This window comes from Impatiens glandulifera, chromosome 4 (assembly GCF_907164915.1).
Source record: "Impatiens glandulifera chromosome 4, dImpGla2.1, whole genome shotgun sequence".
Taxonomy (NCBI): Eukaryota; Viridiplantae; Streptophyta; class Magnoliopsida; order Ericales; family Balsaminaceae; genus Impatiens; species Impatiens glandulifera.
In genome coordinates this window covers 41238803-41266434 of record NC_061865.1, presented here as the reverse complement: position 1 = coordinate 41266434, position 27632 = coordinate 41238803, and the positions used below count along the sequence as shown (strand labels likewise).

Genomic DNA, 27632 nt, shown 5'->3' with positions numbered 1-27632 from the left:
CTCTAATAAATATTTTTTTTTTGATTTGTATGGATTTCTCACTATTTCGACTATGTTTAAATTGTTCATTATGATTTGGCGCGACTTTTTTTTGGCGTTATTTACCCACACTCGACAAATGATAATTTTAATTGCCACTCAAAATAATTTTAAAGAAATTTTGGGACACATTTTTATTAGTTTATTCGGTTGATCTAATTGAACACTCATCGTTCAGAAACCTAAATGAGTTTTTTTTTCTTTTGAATGACCCTAAACAAAATGTATTATATTGTTAGATATTTTTTTTCATTAAAAATTTTATTTTTGTAAATTGTTCATAAAATTTGATATAAGATAATCAATTGATATTTTAATTTTATAAATGCTATTTTATATCACTTACTAATTAATTTCCTATATTTAACTCTATTAAATTTAATATGATATCTTTTTTTAAAATCAAATTGGTAATGGCAAAAACTAACAAGTTATTAATTTGTAGTTAGTTGAATAAATATGACATGTTCTAAGTTCACACACACAAAAAAATTAATTCATAATTTTATACCTCTATATATTCAAATTATTATCTATATTTTTCTCATTTTATTTTTTGTTTTTTTAGAAAATAGTTTGACATTTATCACTATGTTTACTTTTGCCTTTTGGCTTCCATGAAATCACTTTTCAGTAAAAAAAAATAATATTTTTTTGCAATGTAATTTATCAATATTTAATAGATATATAGTATCAATGGCGTTTTTGACAAATTCTGTGACGATTATATATGAAGATAGGTAGTAAACCATTTTTGTTATAGGAATATTAGTCAGGCTGGTATAATCCTAAAACAAGTTAGTGAGAGTTTGAATGTTTCATCTATAAAGCCCCACCAGCTAATATAAACCTAATCCTATGTGCTCCAAAGACTAGCTGGTTCCTTCAACACCACAACATCATCTAAAACCAAAGGCATGTCGATTTATATCAACATTAAAATTACCTTCTTTGGGACAAATTAAGCCTCCTCTCCTGACCCTTCTTTTCCAATCCTCATGGTTATATATATTTTAATTACTTTAAGAATTTACATTTACACTGCATGCATAGTAAAATGTGATTATTAAAAGTACTGAATTCGTTGAATGAGTTCACTAAACGAGCAAAAATGCTGACCAACTAGAGTTTAAGAAAGAGAGAGAGAGTTTTGATGGTTCCTCTCTGTTTGAATTCTGTATGGTGAAACAACTCATGGCTTCTCAACTACTCTCATCACTCTCATTTATGTCCACACCATAAATGCAATTGCACCCTTTCAATACGCTCTGCATTAACTCTCCTCCCATGCCCACATCTTCATCTTTTCTCTCTCTTTCTCTCCCTCTCCGAGTCTCCATCATCTCATCTTTTCTACCATCCGTTTAACTTTTCTCTCTCTTAGACACACACACACAATCATAAACTATTCTTCTTAAATTCTTGATCACAAGATAGGTCCATTTCACGCTTGCCTGGACACTATTCTCTCTCACTCGTTCATTAGTTAATACATAATACCACTAAGAAGCCGGTTTTCCGACTGAAAGAAAACTCAGATCTCATCGCTTCTTCAAACCAAAAGTATGTGTCTATATTTTTACTCTTCTTGCTTGCATTGCCTTGGATCCCATTTGTTTTGTTAATTGCATTGGCACATTATAGAGAGAGATAAAAAATCTTGTTTATGATATATGTTTTCTAGTTGTTTCAGGTTGTTTGGATTAATGTTTAATATATTATTTGTTCTGGAATTAGTTATGTGATGGAGGACAGCTTGGATATAAACGTTTGTTTGGAAGTCCAATTTTGAAGCAAGAAAAAAGGATGTCGTATTTAAATACAAGTGGTGGCAGAGATTCTTCTATTCTCATATCTCAAAACCCAACAGACGTCATTTGTTGTAGAAGCCACCACTTCTCACTTCTCACCTCACCTTCTAGAGTCTAGAGATAGATAGAGCTGTTTTAGGGTTTTGTTAGAGAGAGAAAGGATACAATCTTCGGTGCAATTTCTTTTAGGGTTCTAAGTTTGTCTTTTCCAACAACAACAATATCTGGAAACATACCTAGATCAAAGGTTTAAGAGATCCTTGGAAGTTTCTTGTCTTGTCTTCAGAACAACTGATCTAGTGGGTACGCAACTCCATATCTCTCTCTCCTTGTATAAAGTTTGACTTATGTAATTTTCACCATTTTTCTGGGATCTTAACCATCATCTTCAATGTAGAGAGAGAGAGAGAGAGAAAGAAGATCCGTGTTAATTATAATCTCTATTTTCTTGTTTCTAATTGATCAGCTTTTGAACAAGTAGAGTGAGAAAGGATTTGGGAATTGGAAGCATAATTGAAAGATGTTTCAGCCAAGCATGTTTGAGACGAGCCACCATCACTTGCTGGACATAACCGGTCACAAGCCAAGTCCAGAAAATGATATGGAGTTGATGAGAGTTGACATGATTGATGAGTTCGATAGCAAATCTGGTGCTGATATCACAGAAGCACCATCTGGTGACGACCAAGATCCAAACCAACCACCCAAAAAGAAGCGCTATCACCGCCATACCCAGCATCAAATCCAAGAAATGGAATCGTAAGTAATTCTAATGTTGTAACAACTTTTATCATCAAATAGAACCTGTTATGCATATATATATATTTTGCAGATTCTTTAAGGAATGCCCTCATCCAGATGACAAGCAAAGGAAAGAACTTGGGCGTAGGCTTTGCTTGGAGCCATTACAAGTTAAGTTTTGGTTCCAAAACAAGCGAACTCAAATGAAGGTACTTTTTTTATTAAAGATCACAAATAACATTGGATCAATATTATGAACCATTAAGTAATGAAAAAAACTGTCACAAATTGAATAAAATGAAACTACTTAGAACATTTGATAAGTAGATCAAGGTAAGTTTAGGTACTAAATCTAATCGTAGCCCTCTCCTTACACATATTCGACTTTCCTTTTGTGAGAATCCTAATTAACATCATTTTAAGGTTTTTATGTTTATCTTTTAAGGTTCAATTTTGTATCCTTCATTTACTTCTTCTGATTTCATTCATTATTGGGTAAATCAGTCCATTTATAATCATGCAAGAGGATCATCATAATCTATTTTCATATAAAATTAGTTTAATTTTTTTATTTTATTAAAAATCAATTTGAATAATTTTATACTCTTTATTTTGCCTTCAATTTCTCCATTAGGCCCATCATAGTATAATGAAAAGTAATGTCATTTTTAAAAGTGGGACATCTATATAGTTGTGTAAATTAGTACATTTATTAAATGCTAGTTAATGTTCAAAATTATTTTACAAAATTGAATGAATTATTTATGAGTTATTACTTGATTAGTTTGAAGTTAATTGAAATATCTCATAACATGATAATTTGATTTTCTCACTATACATGCAGGCCCATCACGAACGGTCGGAGAATACACAACTGAGGACAGAAAACGACAAGCTTCGGGCAGACAACATTCGATACAAAGAAGCCCTCAGCAATGCCACTTGCCCCAACTGCGGTGGACCCGCCGCCATAGGTGAAATGTCCTTCGACGAACAACACTTAAGGATTGAAAATGCTCGTCTACGTGAAGAGGTAATTAACCCGTTAATTCATATAGATTTTCAGATTCATAAAAAGTCTGTTTTTTTATTAGATTATTTTGTTTTTCAGATTGATAGGATATCGGGAATAGCAGCAAAGTATGTGGGCAAACCTATGCTTTCATATCCTCATGGGCCGTCATCACGTTCATTAGATCTTGGAGTTGGAAACTTTGGGTCTCAGTCAAGCTTGGTAAGTGACATTTATGGAGCTGCAAGTGACCTTCTTATTAGGTCAGTATCAGGTCCAACTGAAGCCGACAAACCTGCAATCATCGAACTTGCGGTTGCTGCAATGGAGGAACTAGTTAGAATGGCTCAGGCTGGGGAACCCTTGTGGGTATCTAGCCCTGATAACACAGAAACTCTTAATGAAGAAGAATATCTGAGAATTTTTCCTCGAGGTATTGGTCCGAAACCTGTCGGATTAAAATCAGAAGCTTCACGTGAATCAGCTATTATCATCATGAATCACATCAACATTGTGGAGATCTTAATGGACGTGGTGAGATTAAAACATTTGTAATGATAACATGTTTGGATGTTAATTCATAACATTGTTATTTATACTCTTTGTTTTTTGTAGAACCAATGGTCGAATGTGTTCGCGAGTATCGTTTCAAAGGCCATGACATTGGAAGTCTTATCAACTGGTGTGGCTGGGAACTACAATGGTGCTTTGCAAGTTGTATGTGACAAATTTAATTTAATATTTTTTCAAAGAAAAATACTAGCTAATTAAGATTATGATTGTTTATTGTTACTAAATTGATTCAATTGTATTTTTAGATGACAGCCGAGTTTCAAGTCCCTTCGCCACTTGTTCCAACTCGTGATAGCTATTTCGTTAGATATTGCAAACAACATGTTGATGGAACATGGGCTGTGGTTGACGTTTCCTTGGATAGTTTGCGTACTGGTTCCTTATCGAGATGTAGGAGAAGGCCATCGGGTTGTTTAATCCAAGCATTGCCAAATGGGTATTCAAAGGTAACATAATTTAATTTATTTATTCATTTTGTATATTTAGCATTCTTATCTACGACCTGTCTTGATTTACTTATAAAAATGTAATGTTCTTATGTGTTCTAACTAGTTTCATTTTGTTAAATTTGTGACAATTTGTCGTAACTTGGTTTGTAGTGTTCCACCATATTGGTTCATGGTTACATGTGATTTTTATGGGAATGTAGCTTAATGAAGAAGAGTCCTACTTTTTCAAAAAATTGTTTTTATGTTTAACATTTTAATTATATTTATTATCTACAACTTGCATTCATCTACTTATGTAGACTATATTGTTTGTATCTGTCTAAATAGTTTTATTTTGTTAAATTTGTGACAATTTAGTTAATTTGTTTTTGTAATAGTTCACGATATTGTTCAACTGATACTTGTGAAGAACTTGTGATCTTCACGGGGACTGTAACACAAAAATTGATAGTTATGTTTATGTTAATTTCAGGTGACTTGGGTGGAACACATTGAAACAGATGATAGAGGTGTTCACAACATATACCGAGCCCTTGTGAATTCAGGTATAGCTTTCGGGGCTAAACGATGGGTAGCAAACTTGGATCGACAATGTGAGCGTCTTGCTAGTTCAATGGCGAATAACATCCCACCTGGAGATGCTGGAGTTATAACAACACCTGAAGGAAGGAAGAGCATGTTGAAGCTTGCAGAGAGGATGGTGATGAGTTTTTGCTCTGGAGTTGGGGCTTCTACAGCTCACACATGGACCACATTGTCTGGAAGTGGAGCTGATGATGTTAGGGTCATGACTCGAAAGAGTGTCGATGATCCTGGTCGTCCTCCTGGTGTTGTTTTAAGTGCTGCAACTTCTTTTTGGCTTCCCGTTCCTCCAAAGAGAGTCTTCGATTTCTTGCGCGACGAGAATTCCAGGAGTGAGGTATTTATACTTGTGGACCGACCATTTTTTTAAAACTTTTTCACTAATCTACATTTTAATGTAATAAGAAGTCATAACATAACATTACATAGGTAAAAAATTAACAACATTAGGACAAACAAATCATGACTTGTTCTTATTTTATGTGGTTTCATTCTCTAATTATTGTGAACTCTTGAGGAAAACTAATGAAAAACTTTCTAAAATTTTCAGATAAATTTTCAAAATGTAGGTATTATCAATACATCTTAATATCTAGATGTTTATGGGATTTGAATTGTAAAATATTACATATTTTCACTATGTCAAAATTTGTTCATTTTGATTGGTTTTTATTCTTTAAAATGGTTTAATTTTTTGAAAAAGAGATTTTTCTTTCAAAAATTCACCAATATAACCAAGTTATGACATTATTTATCATATATTCACGTTATTGTGAAGTTTTGTATTTCTCTTTAATTTGATTTTTGTTTATTTCCTTTTGTTGTTCTTTAAAATTTTCAAAATGCTTCAAAATTAATTTTATCAAATGTTATAATTAATAAATTTTTATTTTCTTCTAACTAATTTGTTTTCATCTATATCTATAACAATAATAATGCAGTGGGATATCCTATCGAACGGTGGCCTAGTTCAAGAAATGGCACACATTGCAAACGGTCGCGATCCAGGCAATTCTGTCTCGCTCCTGCGTGTTAACGTTAGTCGTCTAAATTAATTATTTTGATTTTATTCTATCAATTAAACCGTCGATTATAATTTGATGGTGACCGACATTTAACTAATTTATCTTTTCAAAAGTGTGAAAATGTGGCACAGGGTGCAAATCCAAACCAAGGAAACATGCTTATACTTCAAGAAAGTTGTGTAGATGAGACAGGCTCATACGTTATATACGCACCTGTTGACATTGTGGCCATGAACGTTGTACTTAGCGGAGGTGACCCTGATTATGTCGCGCTTTTGCCATCTGGTTTCGCTATTCTGCCCGATGGTCCCATGCATAATCATAGTGGATTAGTTTTATCTGAATCAGCTGGTTCGGGCGGTTCATTGCTAACGGTTGCATTTCAAATCTTAGTTGATTCGATCCCAACCGCCAGACTGTCTCTTGGATCGGTGGCTACTGTCAACAGTCTCATTAAGTGTACCGTTGAAAGGATCAAGGCATCTGTTGGAAGTGAAGTTGTTGGAGGATTACTATCTTAATTAAAAACAATATGTATTAAGTGTTAGTAGCTAAATTTGTAGGATGTCGGTTTGAAGCTAAACAACCGGAAGAAGTCAAGAACGAACCCTCGGCTAGCTAGCTTGAGGAAACTAGCTATAAAGATGATGGGTTCGGGTATTGACTTTGCCATATGTTGTGTTTTCAATATCCCATCTCTTAATGACTTAATTTTCATTAGGTAATTTTAATTATTTCACTATTGACATTATTTAGTATTTGTATGTGTTTTAAGACAATTTTAAAGCATTGCAATTTCCAAGTTATCATGAATGTCAAGAAGAGGAACATAGTTAATGTTTCAAAATAAGACAATGTGAAAAATGTAAGAAAATCTTAAGTGGAAGCATTGTCATGATGTTAATGTCACATATGAAGAAAACTCCAATGTTCTGGCTACTACATCTATATTTATTTTTGAAAATAATGCATGGATTCTTGTCTCATAATGCTTGTTCCACATGACACAAAACAAGAAGTGGATCCACAGTTATGAAAGTCTAAGTGATGATAGTGTTCTAATGACAAGCAATAAGGATTGCAAGATTGAGATTAATGATTTGGTACTATGAGAATCCGAATGCAAGATGAACTTGAGAGTATTGACAATACTTGATGATTTAGAATATTAAATGACATAAATAGAGTGTCAAGAATATTACAAAAGGAAAATTGGTTTACAAGTTTAAACTTCCCTTCATTTATATATGAATCTTGACTTTTTGATGAGTTCCGATTTAACAACTTGTTTGGGAGAAGCACTTTTATTGGACTGCGGTGTGCATGATTCTGACAAGGAAATGTATGATGTCCTTTAGAAAATAAACTCAATTTATGCAAGAATAAATAAAATATTAACAGAAAAACAATAAATATATGCATTTAAAGATTTATAACCTTTAAAGTTATTAACAATAATAAGGAGATTAACAATATAATTTTTCTATAATTGTTAAAGAAAATGAAAATATAGAATTTTATAAAATTTTATAAATAATAAATTAAATAATAGATAAAAACAATAAAAAAACATACAAAAAAAAAATACGAAAAGAAGTAAAAATTTTTTTTTTTTTGTTTTAAAAATTGATATAAATAAAAAATTAGAATATAAATTTAAAAACATTTTTAAACTTATCTATTTATTTCTATATTATATTGGGAAAAATGTCAATTTTATTTATAAAGTTGGAAGAATGTGTCAAATTTATTTATAAAGTTGTCAAATTCTATTTATATATATATATATTTGTCAAAATGTGTTAAAATTATTTAACATAACGAAATTTGATTGGTGTTTATCTTATTAATTTGGCAAAGTTTTAACATCATCAAAAATGAGGAAATTGTTGGGTCAAATTATTTTGACTAACGATATTTTGATGATAACTTTATAAAACATAAATAAGAATGACGCTAAGCCGTCAAATTGTTTTGTGCAAGTGCACCAAAAATATGCTAAGTAAGACTTAATTAGTTTAAATCAGGCTAGTTAGACGCGCTGGTAGTTAGACGTGTCGTTTAACTCCATTAGACTTGGTGGTCTAATGGATCTCGTAGTTAGATGTGCAGTCTAACAGATACGTAGTTAGACGTGCAATCTAACAGATACGTAGTTAGACATATAGTCTAACATATACGTAATTAGACGTGCAGTCTAACATATAAGTAGTTAGACGGGCAGTCTAACAGATACGTAGTTAGACGGGCAGTCTAACAAATACGTAGTTAGACGTGCAGTCTAACAGATAAAAGTTAGACGCTGACGTCTAACTCCTTCAGATTAGTCTGAAGTGAAACGTAGTTAGACGTGTCGTTTATCATATACGTAGTTAGACGTGTAGTCTAACATATACATAGTTAGACGTGTAGTCTAACATATACGTAGTTAGACGTGCAGTCTAACAGATACGTAGTTAGACGTGCAGTCTAACAAATACGTAGTTAGACGTGTAGTCTAACAGATACGTAGTAGACGTGCAGTCTAACAGATGAAAGTTAGACGATGACGTCTAACTCTTTCAGACTAGTCTGAAGTGAAACATAGTTAAATGTGCCATCTAACTCCATTAGACTTGCAGTCTAACAGATACGTAGTTAGACGTGCAGTCTAACAAATACGTAGTTAGACGTGTAGTCTAACAGATACGTAGTAGACGTGCAGTCTAACAGATGAAAGTTAGACGATGACGTCTAACTCTTTCAGACTAGTCTGAAGTGAAACATAGTTAAATGTGCCATCTAACTCCATTAGACTTGGTGGTCTAATGGATCCAGCTATTAGACGTAGGGCGTCTAACTTCCTTAGACTTGACAGTCTAACGAAGCACGTCTAATGCCTCGTTTCAGCAGTTGCTTGAAGTTAACATCCGTCTACCCACGATCAACTAGCTGTACGCTACTCCTGCTCCACTATTCCATGCAGAACAATACGATAGCCAGTTGCACCAATGAATGAATTCCACATAAGTAAATATTCTTTCCACTACTTGTTCCTTGTAGGACAGGTCTAGAAGAATATATGGCGCACTATCAGTTCGGTACGACCACGATCCTTGTACATAGAGCCTATTGTACTCTTGTACTATGAAGACGTTCCAATGGGTGATTGCCACGTTTTAATGCATAAGATTCGACCATTGGTACTTGTCTTCTATTTAAAGATTCTCAAGGACAACGGACGAACTGCCGAACATACAATCTATCTTACGAATTGATTGCTTGCTTACTAAGTTTATACATCATATTCAAAGATAGAGAGATATCCCAGGCACGAGACCTGCTCTTCCATTTTGGTTAGAAAGGCGCAAATAGCCGTCAAGGCGACGAAAGAGACCGCCTTGCCCGATCATTCTATTTCCTTGTGCGTCTTCTTAGAATAAGATATTCTTTATTTTTATTTTTCGACTTTCTAAATCACTTTCCTCAGTAGATCCGAATCAGGTTCCAATGTCGAAAGAAAGAGCCGTATCAAACTGGGCCTACAACTACCGGTTACCTCTCTATATATGTATGTGGTTAGCGTGCACCTCAGCCTATAAGTGCACCCGATCTTGAGGAAGTCCACTTGAACCCTAGAGATTCGGAAAGGCTTGCTTAGAAAGGGAAGACTTAAGATAAGAATGGGAGTACTTAATACTCACCACTGGCAACTAGCACTGAATCTATTTGTCGAGACCAAAAAGGTAACTGAAACTAGCGAGATTGGATATTCAACTTTAGAGCAAGAAATCGTTAGCCACACTAACATAAGGATTCAGCTCCTCTATCCTTCTGGATGATTCTCGGCAAGAATTTACACATGGCTCACTCTAAGGGAAGAAAGAGTTAAAACCCTCCAATCGTAGACAAGATTCGTAATAGAATCAGAACTCTTATCCTGAGATGCGGAAGAAGCAGTCCTGCTGCCTTCGTCTTCAGAAAATGAACTGGTACAAACGCTCATCCAGTGAGTGATGACACTGGCGAGTTGCATAAGGGATGAGACACTCATTCTTCAGGCTATTTTTTTGGGTAAGCTCTTATGGCTGAAGAATACCTCCTCGCTTTTCGTCCATTTCTGTTTTCAGGAGAAAGAACTTCTTTTTCGGGTGTTCGGTCTGGCGCAGTATATTCGGACCTGTAGTTAGTCGAATAGTTCTTTGGTATGGAGACAGATTTGTATCATTTGGCCGACATTACAAAAGACAGTACTCAGGCGTATAGGGAACGGCAACCGCCTTCGCTTTTGGACAGATATCTGGACTGAGGATCAAACCCCCTTACTTACCGCATATGCTACCATGGATATCCCGTCGGCATGGGTGGACAAAGGAGTGTCTGATTATGTGAATGAATGGCGATGGAATGCACTTTTCAGTCTTCTTACAGAGCGCGGGAGGCCTTTAGGAATGGCTCCGATAACGCAATTCTGGGAGGAGTCGGTAGTTGGGCATTGGATCCCTTCGGACTTGGAGAATTTGTGACACTGGGTCGGGGTTTGGTGAACCAACTGGTCGCTCCTATAGTTTTCAGTATCGAACCCCTTTTTTGTTGCCTAGGTTACACCTTCGGAATACCCCGGAAGGGAATTTAGCTCTACTTCCCCCAATCTGAACTTTACGCCACACCGACCCCCAAACGTCATAAGGCGTGGAATTAGACCAGTGGGAATCTTCATACAATTGAACTAGTCCCTTAGATTTCGCACATACAAAACTTTGTCTAGCTGAGTGATATTCTTAAACATTTTGTAAGTTGAACAGAGGCTATTTTGTTCAACAGTTAGCTAGTCAGAAAACTGTATTTAATTCAAAGAAGTTTAGTGAATCCTTTCGGTGGTTGGAAGAAGGGGTGATGTAGGAGAGTTTGCTCCGAACATCCATAAACAACTCGTTGTGTCATTTACATTTTGTCTTCTTCTTTTTATCGGTTCTTAGCTTCAAATCTGAGCAAACGTTTCCGCACTTGAATCGCTTCAAGAGTTTGCAAGGGTTTGTGAAGATTAGAAAGTGATATTAATCCCTAATAGGATATCTATCAAAACGTTTTCTAGAAGTTGTAATAAATAGTCAGACACTCATCTCTATTTATGTCACCGATCCTATCAATTGGTATCAGAGCTAAGTTTCTATTCTCAAGTTATCACCAAGAATGTCGATCATATCCAAAGATGCCAGTGCTACCAGAATCCCCACATTCTCAAAAGAAAACTATATTGTGTGGAAGAAGAGAGTCCGTGCTCATCTTTCGTCTCTTTTTGATGACATGAGGAGTGTTATCACAGATGGTCCCATCAAGATTGAAAAGGAGAAATTCGAATGGACCAGCGAAGATAAAAGGAGAAACAATCTCAACAACATGGCATTGAATGTTCTGTACAGATCTCTTGATGACAACATGTTCAACTACATCATCGAGTGTGAGACTGCCAAGGAGATCTGGGACAGACTCACCCAACTGTGCGAGGGTAATGAGCAAACTAAAGAGAAAAAAATCATGGTTGTCACTCAGCAGTTTGACAACTTCAAAATGCATCCTAGTGAAACAATGACTGAGTTTAACGTAATGTTCAGCAAAGTTATCTCCACTTTTTCCATTCTTGGCAAGACATATAGCAACAGAGAGATTTCTATCAAGATCATGCGTGCTTTACCAAGAGAGTAGGACAAAAAGACGATGACAATGAGGAAATCCAAAGACCTCAACAAGATCGGGCTCTTCGATTTATTTGCTGATCTCAAGGCCTATGAGTTCGAGTTGAACTCAAGGATTGAAGAAGATCAACCCTCATCCATCATCATCACCAAAGCTCTGATAACTGCAGAAGAGCCACCAGCTGCCCCTATGTGAAGACAACTTCCCATCAGCTCAACAGTGATGCCATGTCTCTCTTCGTGAAGAAGATTGACGACTTCATGAAGAAGAGCAACTCTAACTCAAACTCCTCAAATTCAAATGATAATAAGAAATCCAAAGCTAATGTTAAGTGTTTTAACTGTGGCATCTTAGGTCATTACCAATCGAAATGTCGGAAGTCGAAGCGTGATGAGAAGAAGAAGGACGAAGAAAAGGAGCTGAAGGCTCTCTTGGCAGGTGACAGGAAGAACAAACGAAACCATAGTGATTCTTACTCTTCATCTAGCGACAGTGATGATGACGAGGTTGCTTGCTTCATGGAAAGAGAAGAAGAAACTCAAGAATCTGAGGTATTTGACTTCTCTTCTAAAAATGTTTCAAGAAACAACTGGTAGCTGCACTAAATTACATGGTCATAGAGTACAGAAAGCTATCAGAGTCCATAAATGAAATAAAATCCTCCTACGAAATGTCTCAATCTACCCTATCTCAAACTCTAGAATCAAACACTTTTGAAAATGACAAGGTCGAGATCTCATCTGAGAATGAGATGCTCAAAGAGAAGATTAAAACTATCTCTTCTGAAAACAAAAGGTTAAACTATATTGTTAGTGCTTGGACAAGGTCTGGAGAATCTGTCAAATATCAGATTAGTATGTTGAAACCTGCTAGATCCAAATCTGGTTTAGAATTTGATAGCAATGACCTAAATCAGTCATGTGAGAAGTGAAACTCAGCAACTAACAAGCTTAAGTCAATAAGCTTTGTCAAAGGGAGTCTAACTGACAATGAAACTGATCCAATTCATGAAGAATTAGCTTTGAAGAATGAAATAACTTATGTTCCGTCAACTGTTAGCTGAATAAAAACTAAATTACCAAATGGCAAACAAGAAGATTACCCTCGGTCATTATACTTTGCAGGTGGATTTCGCCTCGGTGTATACACTCATAAACAGGAGGTGGTTGACATGTTTAGATCCTTGGAGTATTCCGGTCTCGGGAAGTATCTTGGCAGCCCATTTATCTTCTACGAAAAGGAAGTCCGGGAGTTCTTTAAAACGACAACAATGGTTGGTGACTCAATCACAACAACGATAAACGCAATAGTTATTTCTTTCGATGAGGCGTCTTATGCAGAGTTTCTCGAACTTCTATTGGAGGGACACACGTTCAATCTTCATCTTCCATCGGAAATCATCACGGAAATGAAGACTGCATTCTCCGCCGACGGTTTAGAAATCCGAATAAATGGGAGTAAGAAAGTTCTCAAACCCCATTTCATCCTATTAAAAGACATATTGCTAATGCTCTTCAAGGAAGAGCGGGCTCTTTCAATCTCTATACTCAGGACAGATTTGACTATATGACAGCCATATCTAAGGGCATTCAAGTCAACTGGGCTTTGACGCTCTTCTTAAATCTATGTGGGACGATTGACTCGAAGAACAAAGAAAATGTAAGTTTTGCTGCCCAACTTAGCAGATTGTTGGAATACTTGGGGTTCCTACGGGAGAGAAGGAGGCTATTCATATTAGTCGTGTGTTCAACATCTTCACCGTCGCCAACACTCTCACTCGAATGAAGAACTCCAAGGAGTTCTTATCTGGCGCGTCTAGCCAACAGACAGGTGGAAGATCCGTTACTCGTTCTAAGAAACCAGCTGCTTCTATTATTTCGATGGGACCAAAAGAGTAAGAACAATAAATGAATCGAAGGCTAGCTCTAATATCTAGAAAATTTCTTCGAAGAAAGATTATGTGTGGTTAATTGCAGATCAAAGCAAGGTCCTTCTGCACTTGCTGCTATCCCAATGTCTCCTCTTTCTCCTCCCGCCAGCCAGTTGAGAAAGTCGGAGAAGTCGTCCATTTTAAAAGAAGAAAAGTTAAAGGCACCTAGGGGTCTAATTCATCGAAAGCTTCATCAAAGGTAACCCCTCCTCTATCTCAGGCCGAAGTGCCTAAGTTTAGTGTTCCTGTGTTGGAACAAGATATGTCTGTTTCTGTTCTAGTATTGGAACCTTCTGCCGGGCCAACTGTTGAGCTAGTTGGTCCAATTGCTGAAAATATTGACAGGACTCCGTCTCTTGTCCACCCAATTGATTCTGTAGCTACTGAAGCTACCGTTGCTGCTGAAACAGAGCAGAGTATAGTTATTACTCCTACGACTGTTATAACATCTGAACAGGCTCTCATTTTTCCAAATGACAAGCCACCCGCATCTAAATTTGTTCAAAAAGAGTCAGTCGTGACAGGAAAAATTGTCCAATCCAGTTCTTTGGCGGGGAATTTTTTCAAGCCCCTAACTCTCCACGAGGTCATGAGAGCCACCAGGGCTTCTGCTGGCATAACTATTGGTGAACCTAGGCCAACTCCAAAACCTGTTGAGGTTATTGGAAAGAGCAAGGTAGTCGCAACTGAATCCATTGAGGAGGTTTCAGAGGCAACATGTATTGTGAACCTAATGATTGATCAGGCCAACGCGAAAGATGCTGCGAAGATTAACATTTTCGACACGTGGGTTATGAACAGAATGTCCAACAGATATGATCAAATCATCAAAGGAAAGGGTGTAAGTGAGAAATGGTTGAAGCTGATCAACAAAGAGAAAAAGAGTCCTAAAATGGACTAAAACTTCTAAGGTCTATGAAGCTCTAAAAAGGAAGGAACTGGTTGAAGCTAATCTTAGAGGTCGAGCTCTCTTTCCTATGCTCGAAGAAAGAAACAAAAATTTTAACCCAATAGAAAGAAATGCTAATGCAGAGGAGAAGGCCTTAAAGAAACTTGATGAAATCATGCAAGACTACATCTCAATTGTCCTCAGATATGTTCATGAAGCCAACTGTTCAGGGGTGAATCCTTTTGGAAGTTCTTCAGATAAAGGCGAGCAGATGCAACTTTCTGAAGATATTGACCCAATCCTACCGGAAGATGAGCAAGCCGCTGCTCACCTCATTGAACTTGGAAATGTGTCTGTTGAGGAAAAATGCCTTTTAGCTCAGCCTAGAATTGAGCAAACTCAGGATCCAGTTCAACCTGATCCAATAATTGAAGAAGAAGAGAACAATGTCGAACTTGTTCAAACGCTTGTTTTACAGAAAATAGACGTGCTGGAATCCCCTGTTCTTGAAACAAAGACATCTCCACTGAAGGAGGCTAAAGCTTCTCAGCCTATTGAAGCACGATCTAAGGGGGAACCTTCAAAAGAAATGAGGGGGAACAAGACAACAATGATAAGTCGTCAGAAGAACTAACACTATCGCAATGTTTTATTCCCGGATCTCCAACTCCTCGATCCTCACCCAAGATAACAGCTGCTAATATATATGAAAATATTGTCGATCTACCTCTTCACTCCGACAGACCTTTTGATCAAATTCACAAGGTGTGTGAAGACATTCACGGAGACGAAAAAAATATAAAGATGTTTCTAAGGTGGATGAACCAGAGCAGTCTTTGCAAGTTCATACTCATATTATTCCTATTTAAACAGCTCCTGACAATTCTCACGAAGTATCATCAAATGAAGAAACCTCTCTTCGAGGGGCTAAACTATTAAAGTCTATGACAAAAATGATGAGTACTCTTCAGAAGAACGTGTTGGAGTTGTAGTCCAAAATGATGAGTATCTAAAAGAGTCAAAGATCCAACAAGAAAAAATTCTTTTCTCTTTTTGAAACTCAAAAAGAAACGGAGAAGATCATGGAGAGGAATACTTATGAGATCAACATTCTTAACAATACCTACACAAAATTTAAAAAGAACTTCTTCAAACGGCAGTCTGTAAGGTTTGATTGTGAAACGAAATTCAACATTGATCTTCATCATGAAGTTATGGCTGGAATGAATATGGTTCAAGGTCAAATGGTTGAGTTAACCAATCATATGAATAGAGCTGATATTGAACGAATGGAACAAGCTGATTCCTTTGTCAGATCAATTCAAGCTAAGGAAAATGCTGAAGCTGTAGCTGATAAAGAGAAAAGTTTTCTTGCTCCTGACGTTGATAATGTTAAAAAGGGGGAAGGAAGCTCAAGAGGCGGTGGAACAAGTAGAGGAGGTTCTTCAACGGGTACCAGATCTAAAAGAAAAGTTGTTGCTGACGAAAGAGGTTGCAGACCAACCAAAAGAGGTGGAGGTCGCAGTGGTGACCGAGGTGGCGGAAGTGGTGGAAGAGGTGGCCGTGCTCTCCCTCAATTTCGCAACTTACTGACTAGTGAAGAGTTTTCTCATCCAAACTTGAAAAGGGAAGAATAATGATCTCTTTTCTTTTAAATTATTTTCGTTGGATTTTGAACTTGGTTTTTGGAATTTGGTTTTTGGTACTTAAACTTGGAATTTGGGAACAAATGTCATTCTTACTTTAATTTGATTGGTGTTTATCTTATTAACTGGGCAAAGTTTTAACATCATCAAAAAGGGGGAAATTGCGGGTCAAATTATTTTGACTAGCGATATTTTGATGATGAACTTGTGTAAAACTTAAATAAGAATGAAGTTAATCCGTCAAATTATTTTTGTGCAGGTGCATCAAAAATATACTAAGTAAGACTTAGTTTAAATCAGGCTAGTTAGACGCGCTGGTAGTTAGACATTTCGTCTAACTCCATTAGACTTGGTGGTCTAATGGATCTCGTAGTTAGACGTGCAATCTAACAGATACGTAGTTAGACGTGCAGTCTAACAGATACGTAGTTAGACGTGTAGTCTAACAAATACGTAGTTAGACGTGTAGTCTAATAAATACGTAGTTAGACGTGTAGTCTAACAGATACGTAGTTAGACGGACAATCTAACAGATACATAGTTAGACGTGCAGTCTAACAGATACGTAGTTAGACGGGAAATCTAACAAATACGTAGTTAAACGTGCAGTCTAACAGATGAAAGTTAGACGCTGACGTCTAACTCCTTTAAACTAGTCTGAAGTAAAACGTAGTTAGACGTGTAGTCTAATAGATACATAGTTAGACGTGCAGTCTAACAGATACGTAGTTAAACGTGTAGTCTAACAAATACGTAGTTAGACGTACACTCTAACAAATACGTAGTTAGCCGTGCGGTTTAACAGATACATAGTTAGACGTGTAGTCTAACAGATGAAAGTTAGACGCTCGCGTCTAACTCCTTCAGACTAGTCTGAAGTAAAACGTAGTTAGACGTGCTGTCTAAATCCATTAGACTTGGTGGTCTAATTGATCCAGCTATTAGACGTAGGACGTCTAACTTCCTTAGACTTGACAGTCTAACGAAGCACGTCTAATGCCTCGCTTCAATAGTTGCTTGAAATTAGCATCCGTCTACCCACGATCAAATAACTGTATGCTACTCTTAGTCCACTAATCCTTGCAGAACGGTACGACAACCAGTTGTACCCAATGAATGAATGCCACGTAATTAAATATTCTCTCCACTACTTGTTCCTTGCAGGACATGTCTAGAAGAATATCCGGCACACTACCAGTTCGGTACAACCACGATCCTTGTACACAGAGCCTGTTTACTCTTGTACTATGAATGTGTTCTAATGGGTGCTTTCCACGTTTCAATGCAGAAGATTCGACTATTGGTACTTGTCTTCTATTTAAAGATCCTCAAGGACAACGGACGAACTACCGGACATACAATCTATCTTACGAATTGATTGCTTGCTTACTGAGTTTATACATCATATTCAAAGAGAGAGAGAATCAAAATTTTGTCTAGATGAGTGATATTCTTAAACATTCTGTAAGTTGAACAAAGGTTGTTCTGTTCAACAGTTAGCTAGTTAGAAAACTGTATTTGATTCAAAACAGTTTAGTGAATCATTCCGGTGGTTGGAAGAAGGGGTGACGTAGGAGAGTTTGCTCCGAACATCCATAAACAACTCGCTGTGTTATTTACATTTTGTCTTCTTCTTCTTATCGGTTCTTAGCTTCAAATATGAGCAAACGTTTCCGCACTTGAATCGCTTCAATAGTTTGCAAGGGTTTGTGAAGAGTAAAAAGTGATATTAATCCCTAACAGAATTTCTATCAAAACGTTTTCCAGAAGTTGTCATAAATAGTCAGACTCCGTCTCTATTTGTGTTAACGATCCTATCAATCTTCATCCCCTCTCTTCACCAGCAGACGCCGCCGCAATCAATCCAATTACATTTAAGAACTCAACAAATGAATCTCAATCTCCAGAGAATGTCGGAGACTGTTTTTGCTATTCATTTTTTAATTAGATCATTCCTAAACTTTGATATTGCAGTTAGGCTGATAATACAAGCTTGTTTCGTGATTTGATCATCGGATAGATCAATTTCGATCAAACAATATAATATGAGTAACAAATCTCGTTTATCTACGAATGAACTTTGTGATTAAGGATCTAACTAAATGATTTCCAAAACTTAGCTGAAGCGATCTTGGAACTAGTTTTTACTTTACGAAGAACAATCAGAAACAAAGACAAACAGGTGACATATCACATTTAACTTATCAACTCTAACTTCGATTATAATCAAAGCTATAATCTCAATTACCGTTTCTAGAATCTCATTTTCATTTTTCAAAATTCTAACCATCAAAGCTAGAATCTCAATTTATTTATTTACTTTTTATGTATTAAATGTAAAGAAAAAGTCTGTTTGAAATGAAAAAAATAAATTAAAACATAATATAAAATAAATATCCACATGGATAAAAACTTAATTCCGTTTAAGGTATTTCGCGCGTTATGTTAAATAATTTTGACACATTTTGACAAGTTTATATACATAAATAAAATTTTACAGTTTTATAAATAAATTTGAGACCTCCTTCCAACTTTATAAATAAAATTATCCGTCTTTCCAATATTCAAACCCAACAAAAAAAAAATAAAAATAAATAAATAAAATAAAAAACTTCAGACAATTGATGCACAGACAATTGATGCACATGCTAACGAATCCTTCAGCCAGCCATGTTTAGCTCTATTAATGATAAAATTATATCCAGAGGCAACCCACTTTTAATAAGACAAATTAAATAGATGAGTGACTCACTAGGTAATATGTATATAGATGTATAAATAGAATTATATATATATATGTTGGGTCAGCTCTCAGCTGGGCCTAACAAATTAATAAAGCCTATTAGGGCATATTTAATTAAGGAAAAAAAAACACACAGTTTTAGAGTTGTTTTTCTTTCTCTCTCTTCCAGCAGTTCTTCCTCCATTGAAACAGTTCTTCCTCCATTGAAGCAGCAGGTTCTTCTTCTGATTTTCTTTATCTCTTCTCCATTTGGTTAACCATCTTTAGTGATGATGATAATGTATGTGAATGACAAGTTAGGATGAGGTCAATTGATAAATTTTGTTAGATTACCTCTAGGCTTGTATTGAACTACATTGTATACCCATTTGATATAGTGGATGATTTAAGTGGCCGAAATGTCCCGTGGTTTTTACCTAATTTGGGTTTTCCACGTAAAATCTTGGTGTCCTGCTCTCTGTTTTTTGATTGTTTGATTGTTTGATGCTCAATTGTTTTGGCTGCCTATTTAATTACACAAAAGGGAAAAAGAATTGTTAGGCCTTGTTGTAGCTTGTTTATTTCTGAATTGCTAAACAGGTGCTATTATTCGATTTCTCCAACAAGTGGTATCAGAGCTGAGTTCGTTTGGTGGTGATTCTTGTATAATTCAAATGGAAGAATCGTTGAGCAGTAATTGAACGATGATCAAACTCACAGCTACCAATTACACAATCTGGAAGTCACGGATGGAGGACTTATTGTGTAATTATGATTATGAAGACACTATTTTGGGTGATAAAGGCAAACCAGAGGCTATGACAGATGTAGATTGGAAGAAGCTGAACAGAAAGACAGTTGGTAAAATCAGACAATGGGTTGACAACAGTGTGTATCAGCATGTGGCTACTAAAGTTAATGCTTATAAGGTGTGGAATATTTTGAGTGAACTGTATGAGAAGAACAACACTCAAAACAGAGCATTTCTATTTAGGAAGCTTTGCTCGTTGAAATATCAAGATGGGTCTTCTATGTCTGAGCATTTAAATACTTTTCAGGGGATTCTAAATGAGTTGGCTGCGATAGGAATGAAATTTGATGATGAGCTTCATGCTATGTGTTTGATTAATTCTCTGCCTGATAGTTGGGAAACACTTGTGGTTTCAATTACCAATTCTGTTCCACAAGGTAAGCTCACTTTGTAAATGATGAAAGAGAGCGTGCTGAATGAAGATGCTAGAAGAAAAGAACAGGGCTTCTCGACTCCAAGTCAGGTGTTCGTGACTGAAAAAAGGGGTAGAAGTAAAAGTAAAACTCCAAAGAATCGTAGTGGCAGTTCAGACAGGTCACGGGGAATATCCAGCTCGAGAAAAGAGATTACATGTTATCATTGTGGCAAGCCAGGACACAAGAAGTATCAGTGCAGATCTTTGAAGCGGGAACAAAAGGAGAATAAACAAGATGGAAGTAGTAAGGTTGCAGATGTGGGTGGTAACGACATCGATATTGTTTACGACAATGATAGTATCAACCTTGTTTCTCAAGATACACAATGGGTGGTAGACTCAGGTGCTTCTTATCATGTCACCAATCGTTGTGATATATTTGCTTCTTACACTAGTGGACAGTTTGGTTCAATGACGTTGGGAAACCATGTTACGTGTAAGATTGTTGGAAAAGGAGATGTCTGTTTGGATACTAACACTTCGTGCAAGCTACTTTTGAAGAATGTTCGACATGTTCCTGATATTCGGATGAATTTGATCTCTATTGGTATTCTTGACGATGAGGGCTATCATAGTTACTTTGGTGAAGGAAAATGGAAACTCACTAAGGGATCTTTGGTGATAGATAAAGGAAAGAAGGTCGGTTCTCTTTATGTGACAGAGACTAAGTCTTACGGGGGAGAAGCAAATGCAGTTAATGATTGTTCAGCACAGCTTTGGCATAAGAGACTTGGTCACTTAAGTCAGAATGGCATGCAAGTTCTCTCCAAGACAATTGATCTCTAGAGCTTAAAGTCCACAGATTTGAAGACATGCACAGATTGCTTAGTTGGTAAGCAACATAGAGTTTCCTTCAAAAGTTTCTCTCCATCTAGGAAGCCCAATATCCTAGATATGGTTCACACAGACATATGTTCTATGGATTCCTTGACTTTAGGTGGTGCTCATTATTACATCACTTTTATCGATGATTTCTCAAGAAAGGTGTGGGTCTATTGCTTGAAGACTAAGGATCAAGCATTGGATTACTTCAAGTTGTTTCATGCTGAAGTGGAGAGAGAAACTGGGAAGAAGTTGAAATGTGTTCGTTCGGATAATGGTGGCGAATACAGAGGGCCATTTGTGGAATACTGTAAAAGTCATGGGATCAAGCTTTTGAAGACTGTGCCAAAAACACCTCAACAGAATGGAGTTGCAGAGAGGATGAACAGGTCTATCAATGAGAGAATTTTGTATATGTTGTCTCATGCTAAGTTGCCAAAATCCTTTTGGGGAGAGGCAATGAAGACAGCGGTTGATCTGATAAACCTTTCACCCTCAACTCCTTTAGATGGCGACATTCCAGAAAGAGTTTGGAGAGGTAAAGACGTCTCTTATGATCACTTGAGAGTTTTTGGTTGTAAAGTGTTTGTTCATGTTCCTCGAGATAAGAGAGCTAAGCTTGATAGCAAGACGAGACAGTGTATCTTTATTGGGTATGGTCATGAAGAATTTGGGTACCGATGTTGGGATCCGGTTAACTAGGCAGCGACAACCTTCTAGTAGGTATCCTCCCAATGAGTATGTGATGTTGACTGACGGGGGAGAACCAGAAACCTATAAAGAAGCATTGTCTCATGAAAACAAGAACAAGTGGTCGGTGGCAATGCAAGAAGAGATAAATTCCTTGCAAGAGAACGAGACTTATGACTTGGTGAAACTTCCGAAAGGAAAGAAGACTTTGAAGAACAAGTGGGTATTCAAGTTGAAGCACCAAGAGAATAGCTCACAACCTCGATATAAAGCAAGACGGGTTGTGAAGGGCTTTGGACAGAAAAAGGGGATTAATTTTGAAGAGATCTTCTCACCAGTTGTGAAGAGGTCATCCATCAGAGTTGTGTTAGCATTGGCTGCTAGTCAAGATTTGGAAATTGAACAACTGGATGTGAAGACTGCATTTCTCCATGGTGACTTGGAGGAAGAGATCTATATGGAACAACCTGAGGGTTTCAATGTTAAAGGTAAAGAAGATCTTGTCTGCAGGTTGAGGAAAAGCTTGTATGGGCTCAAGCAAGCGCCTAGACAATGGTACAGGAAATTTGACTCTTTCATGGAAGCAAATGGGTACAGTAAGACTACTTCTGATCATTATGTTTTCATCAAGAGATACAGTGTTGATGATTATGTTATTCTTCTGCTCTATGTTGATGATATGCTGATTGTTGGGCAAGATATTGCAAAAATTGAGAAGCTCAAAAGGGATTTGAACAAGTCTTTTGCGATGAAGGATTTGGGTTCAGTGAAGCAGATCTTAGGCATGGAAATCACAAGAGACAGAAAGAACAAAACACTTTGGCTATCACAGGAGAAGTACATTGAGAAGGTACTTGAGAGGTTTGCAATGAAAAATGCAAAACCGGTTTCAGTTCCACTTGCAGGTCATTTCAAGTTGAGTTCTAAACAATGTCCTACAAGTGAGAAAGAGAAAGATGAAATGAAGAATGTACCTTATGCCTCTGCAGTTGGTAGTCTTATGTATGCCATTGTATGTACAAGACCGGACATAGCACACGCAGTTGGTGTTGTTAGTCGGTATCTCTCCAACCCTGGAGAAGAACATTGGTTGGATGTTAAGTGGATTCTCAGATATCTTCGAGGCTCTTCGAAAGCACGTTTATGCTTCGGAAGTGATACTCCTATTTTGGAAGGCTTTACAGATTCTGATATGGCGGGTGATGTTGATTCAAGAAAATCTATATCAGGTTTTTTGGTTACCTTTGCAGGCGGTGCTGTTTCGTGGCAGTCAAGGTTACAAAAGTGTGTTGCTTTGTCTACTACAGAAGCTGAGTATATTGCAGATACTGAGGCATGTAAAGAGGTGTTATGGATGAAGAAGTTTCTACAAGAGTTGGGCCAAAAGCAAGAGAAGTTCACTTTGTTTTGCGACAGTCAAAGTGCCATTCATCTCTCAAAGAATTCAGCTTTTCATTCGAGATCCAAACACATCGACGTGAGATATCATTGGATACGTGATGTGCTAGAGGCAAAAGAGCTGAACTTGGAGAAGATTCATACAAGTGAGAATGGTGCTGATATGTTTACGAATTCCTTGCCTAAGGACAAGTTTGAAGATTGTCGGGAGAGAGCGGGTTTATTGGAGCCCGCGAAGTTGCGCTGACGGGGGAGATTTGTTGGGTCAGCTCATTTGACAGCTGGGCCTAACAAATTAATAAAGCCCATTAGGGCATATTTAATTAAGGAAAAAAAAAACACAGCAGTTTTAGAGTTGTTTTTCTTTCTCTCTCTTCCAGAAGTTCTTCTTCCATTGAAATAGTTCTTCCTCCATTGAAGCAGTAGGTTCTTCTTCTGATTTCCTTTATCTCTTCTCCATTTTGTTAGCCATCTTTAGTGATGATGATAATGTATGTGAATGACAAGTTAGGATGAGGTCAATTGATAACTTTTGTTAGATTACCTCTAGGCTTGTATTGAACTACATTGTATACCCATTTGATATAGTGGATGATTTAAGTGGCCGAAGTGTCCCGTGGTTTTTACCTAATTTGGGTTTTCCACGTAAAATTTTGGTGTCCTGCTCTCTGTTTTTTGATTGTTTGATTGTTTGATGCTCAATTGTTTTGGCTTCCTATTTAATTACACAAAGGGGAAAAAGAATTGTTAGGCCTTGTTGTAGCTTGTTTATTTCTGAATTGCTAAACAAGTGCTATTATTCGATTTCTCCAACAATATATATATATATATATGATCTTATCAACAGAACTCTAGATATGCATGCAATATTAATGACCCTGCGGCAAGGCCACTTCCAAAGTTTGGGGCTATGAAAAAAAATTGTTATATTTTTTATTTAACTTATTATTATTTTTTATATTATATTATAAAAATTTCAAATTTTGTATTATATTTATTATAAATAATTTAGTTTAGATAGTTAAATTTTATAATATTTTTTAAGAGCTCTTAAATCAAATCTTGTTAAGATAAAAAAAATTTATAATTTTTTTGAGGCCTTAACATTGAGGGGACTTAAACGATTGCATTCATGACTTTACCATACCCTAATCAGGTCCTACCTACAACCATGTTTAGTGCTATTAATGAAATTTACTAATATAGATACAGTTACAAAATGAATCAATAATATGCTTACTTCAGAAAATAAGAAGAAACCTAGCTAGAGACTCTATCTTGTGTTGGGTAGAATAGAAAAGCATGACCAAGGATATGGTATACACATATAATATATGGGTGTAAACGAGTCAAGCTGCTACTCACATGAGTAGCTTGGTCAAAGCATGGCTCGATTTCGGTTTGACCGAGCTTGAGTCGAGTTCGACACTAGTGAAAAATAGACTTTTACCGACATAATTTACCGAGAGTTTTATATAACTATCGGTACTGGTCCCGAGAGCATGAAATCTTTCATTATTAAAAATAAATTCTGAGAGGTGTGTAAAACAATCAGTGATATTAGTTTTCACCGAAAACTTTTTAAATAACCCTCGGGTTTGACTCTCCCCAAAAAACAAAAAATATTTCTAAGTGTTGGTATGAGGGTAATTGCGAAGGTTATTAAAAATACCTCATTTATACTCTATCCTAAAAAACAAAAAATAATTCTAAGTGTTGACATGATGGTAATTGCGAAGGTTATTCAAAAATCTCTCTGTTTTGACTCTTCCAAAAAAAACGGAAAATAATTCTAAGTTTTGGGAATGGGGTAATTGCGAAGTTTTTCAAAAAATCCTCGGTTTTGACTATTCCCCCAAAAACTAAAAATATATCTAAGTGTTGGGAAAGGATAATTGCGAAGGTTTTTAAAAAAAACCTCGTTTTTAACTATTCCTCAAAAAAATTGAAAATAATTCTAAGTGTTGGAAAGGAGTAATTGCAAAGGTTTATTAAAAACCCTCAATTTTGACTCTTCCCTAAAAAAACTGAAAAACATTCTAAGTGTTGAGAATGGGGTAATTGCGAAGGTTTTTCAAAAAACCCTCAGTTTTGACTCTTTCCCAAAAAACTAAAAATAATTCTATGTGTTGGGAAGGGTAATTGTGAATGTTTTTCAAAAAAAATCAGTTTGAATCTTCCCTAAAAAAACTGAAAATAATTCTAAGTGTTGGGAAAGGGTAATTGCGAAAGTTTTTCAAAACCCCTCAATTTTGACTCATCCCCAAAAAACTTTAAATAATTCTAAGTGTTGGGAAATTAGTAAATAAGAAGGTTTTTCAAAAAATCCTCGGTTTTGACTCTTCCCTAAAAAAACTAAAAATAATTCTAAGTGATGATAATGAGTAATTGGGAAGGTTTTTCAAAAAAACCTCAGTTTTGACTCTTCCCTAAAAAACTGAAAATAATTCTAAGTGTTGAGAAGGGGGTAATTGTGAAGTTTTTCAAAAAAACCCTCAATTTTAACTATAACCCAAAAAACTAAAAATAATTCTAAGTGTTGGGAAAGGGAATTGCGAAGGTTATTAAAAAACTTTCGGCTTTAACTCTTCCCCCAAAATTGAAAATAATTCTAATTGTTAGAAAAGGTATTTGTGAAGGTTTTTCAAAAAACCATCGTTTTTTACTTTTCCACCAAAACACTAAAAATAATTCAAGTGTTGGAAGGTGGTAATTGCAAAGATTTTTAAAAAACCATCGGTTTTGAATCTTCCCCAAAAAAACTAAAAATAATTCTAGGTTTTGGGAAGAGGTAATTACGAAAAAATTTCAAAAAAACCTTTGATTTTGACTCTTCGTAAAAGAAAAATTGGAAAATATTTCTAAGTGTTTGGAATGGGTAATTACGAAAGTTTTTCAAAAAAACCCTAGATTTGACACTTCCCAAAAAAAATGAAAATAATTTTAAGTGTTGGGAAAAGGTAATTGTGAAGGTTTTTTAAAAATAATCGGTTTTGACTCTTCCCAAAAAAAACTAAAAATAATTCTAAGTGTTAGGAAAGGATAATTGTGAGGGTTTTTCAAAAAACCATCGGTTTTGACTTTTCCCAAAAAAACTAAAAATAATTCTAAGTGTTTAAAAGGTTAATTGCGAAGGTTTTTTCAAAAAACCGTTAGTTTTAACTCTTTTCCAAAAAAACTAAAAATAATTATAAGTGTTGGGAAAAGGTAATACCGAATGTTTTAAAAAAACTATCGGTTTTAACTTTTCCCCCAAAAAACTAAAAATAATTCTAAGTGTTGGGAAGGGGTAATTGCGAAGGTTTTCAAAAAACCCTTGGTTTTGACTATTCCCCAAAATATTGAAAATAATTCTAAGTGTTGGGAAAAGGTAATTGCAAAGGTTTTTCAAAAAAACCCGTTTTCGACTTTTCCACAAAAAAACTAAAAATAGTTCGAAGTGTTGTGAAGAGGTAATTGCGAAAGTTTTTCTAAAAACCCTCGGCTTTGACTCTTCCTTAAAAAAATTAAAAATAATTCTAAGTGTTGGGAAAAGGTAATTGTGAAGGTTTTTCAAAAAATCATTAATTTTTACTCTTCCTCAAAAAAACTGAAAATAATTCTAAGTATTGGGAATGGGGTAATTGTGAAGGTTTATAAAAAACCCTCGGTTTTAACTCTTCCCCAAAAAACTGAAAATAATTCTAAGTGATGGGATGTGGCAATTGCTAAGGTTTTAAAAAACCATCGATTTTGAATCTTCCCAAAAAAAACAGAAAGTAATTCTAAGTGTTGGAAATGAGGTAATTGCGAAGGTTTTAAAAAACCATCGGTTTTGACTATTCCTCCAAAAACTGAAAATTATTTTAAGTGTTGGGAAGGGTTGCGAAGGTTTTAAAAAACCCTCAGTTTAGACTATTCCCAAAACTAAAAATAATTCTAAGTGTTGAGAAGGGGTAATTTTAAAGGTTTTTCAAAAAACCAGACTCTTCCCCAAAAAAATGAAAATAATTCTAAGTGTTGGGAAAAGGTAATTGTGATGGTTATTCAAAACCATCGGTTTTGATTCATCCCTTGAAAATAATTTTAAATGTTGGGAAGAGGGTAATTGCGAAGGTTTTTCAAAAAACCATCGTTTTTGACTCTTTCTCAAAAAAAGCTGAAAATAATTCAAAGTGTTAGGAAAAGGTAATTGCGAAGGTTTTTTAAAAAACCCCAGATTTTGAGTCTTCCCCAAAACTAGAAAATAATTCTAGTGTTGGGAAGAGGTAATTACGAAAGTTTTTTCAAAAACCATCGATTTTGACTATTCCCCCAAAAAAATGAAAATAGTTCTAAGGGTTGGAAAAAAGTAATTGCGAAGGTTTTCAAAAACCCCTGGTTTTGAATCTTCACCAAAAAAACTGAAAATAATTTTAAATG

General features: G+C 35.8%; 1 protein-coding gene across 4 annotated transcripts; it reads left to right on the top strand.

The window, feature by feature from the left end:
- Nucleotides 1–1384: 1384 nt before the first annotated feature.
- On the top strand, nucleotides 1385–5592 carry LOC124934449 (homeobox-leucine zipper protein MERISTEM L1-like). 4 transcript variants are annotated; one of them, XM_047474984.1, is made up of 9 exons: nucleotides 1385–1602; nucleotides 1777–2153; nucleotides 2332–2609; nucleotides 2683–2800; nucleotides 3436–3624; nucleotides 3703–4137; nucleotides 4219–4320; nucleotides 4422–4622; nucleotides 5098–5592. In XM_047474984.1, the coding sequence occupies exons 3-9, from the start codon at nucleotides 2371–2373 to the stop codon at nucleotides 5575–5577; spliced, it is 1764 nt and encodes a 587-aa protein (XP_047330940.1). In that variant the 5' UTR covers nucleotides 1385–1602; nucleotides 1777–2153; nucleotides 2332–2370; the 3' UTR covers nucleotides 5578–5592. The 4 variants fall into 4 exon arrangements, with proteins under 4 accessions (XP_047330940.1, XP_047330943.1, XP_047330941.1 ...); XM_047474987.1 differs by lacking the exon at nucleotides 1777–2153; XM_047474985.1 differs by lacking the exon at nucleotides 1385–1602 and having other exon boundaries at nucleotides 1636–2153.
- The last annotated feature ends 22040 nt before the right edge of the window (nucleotides 5593–27632 follow it).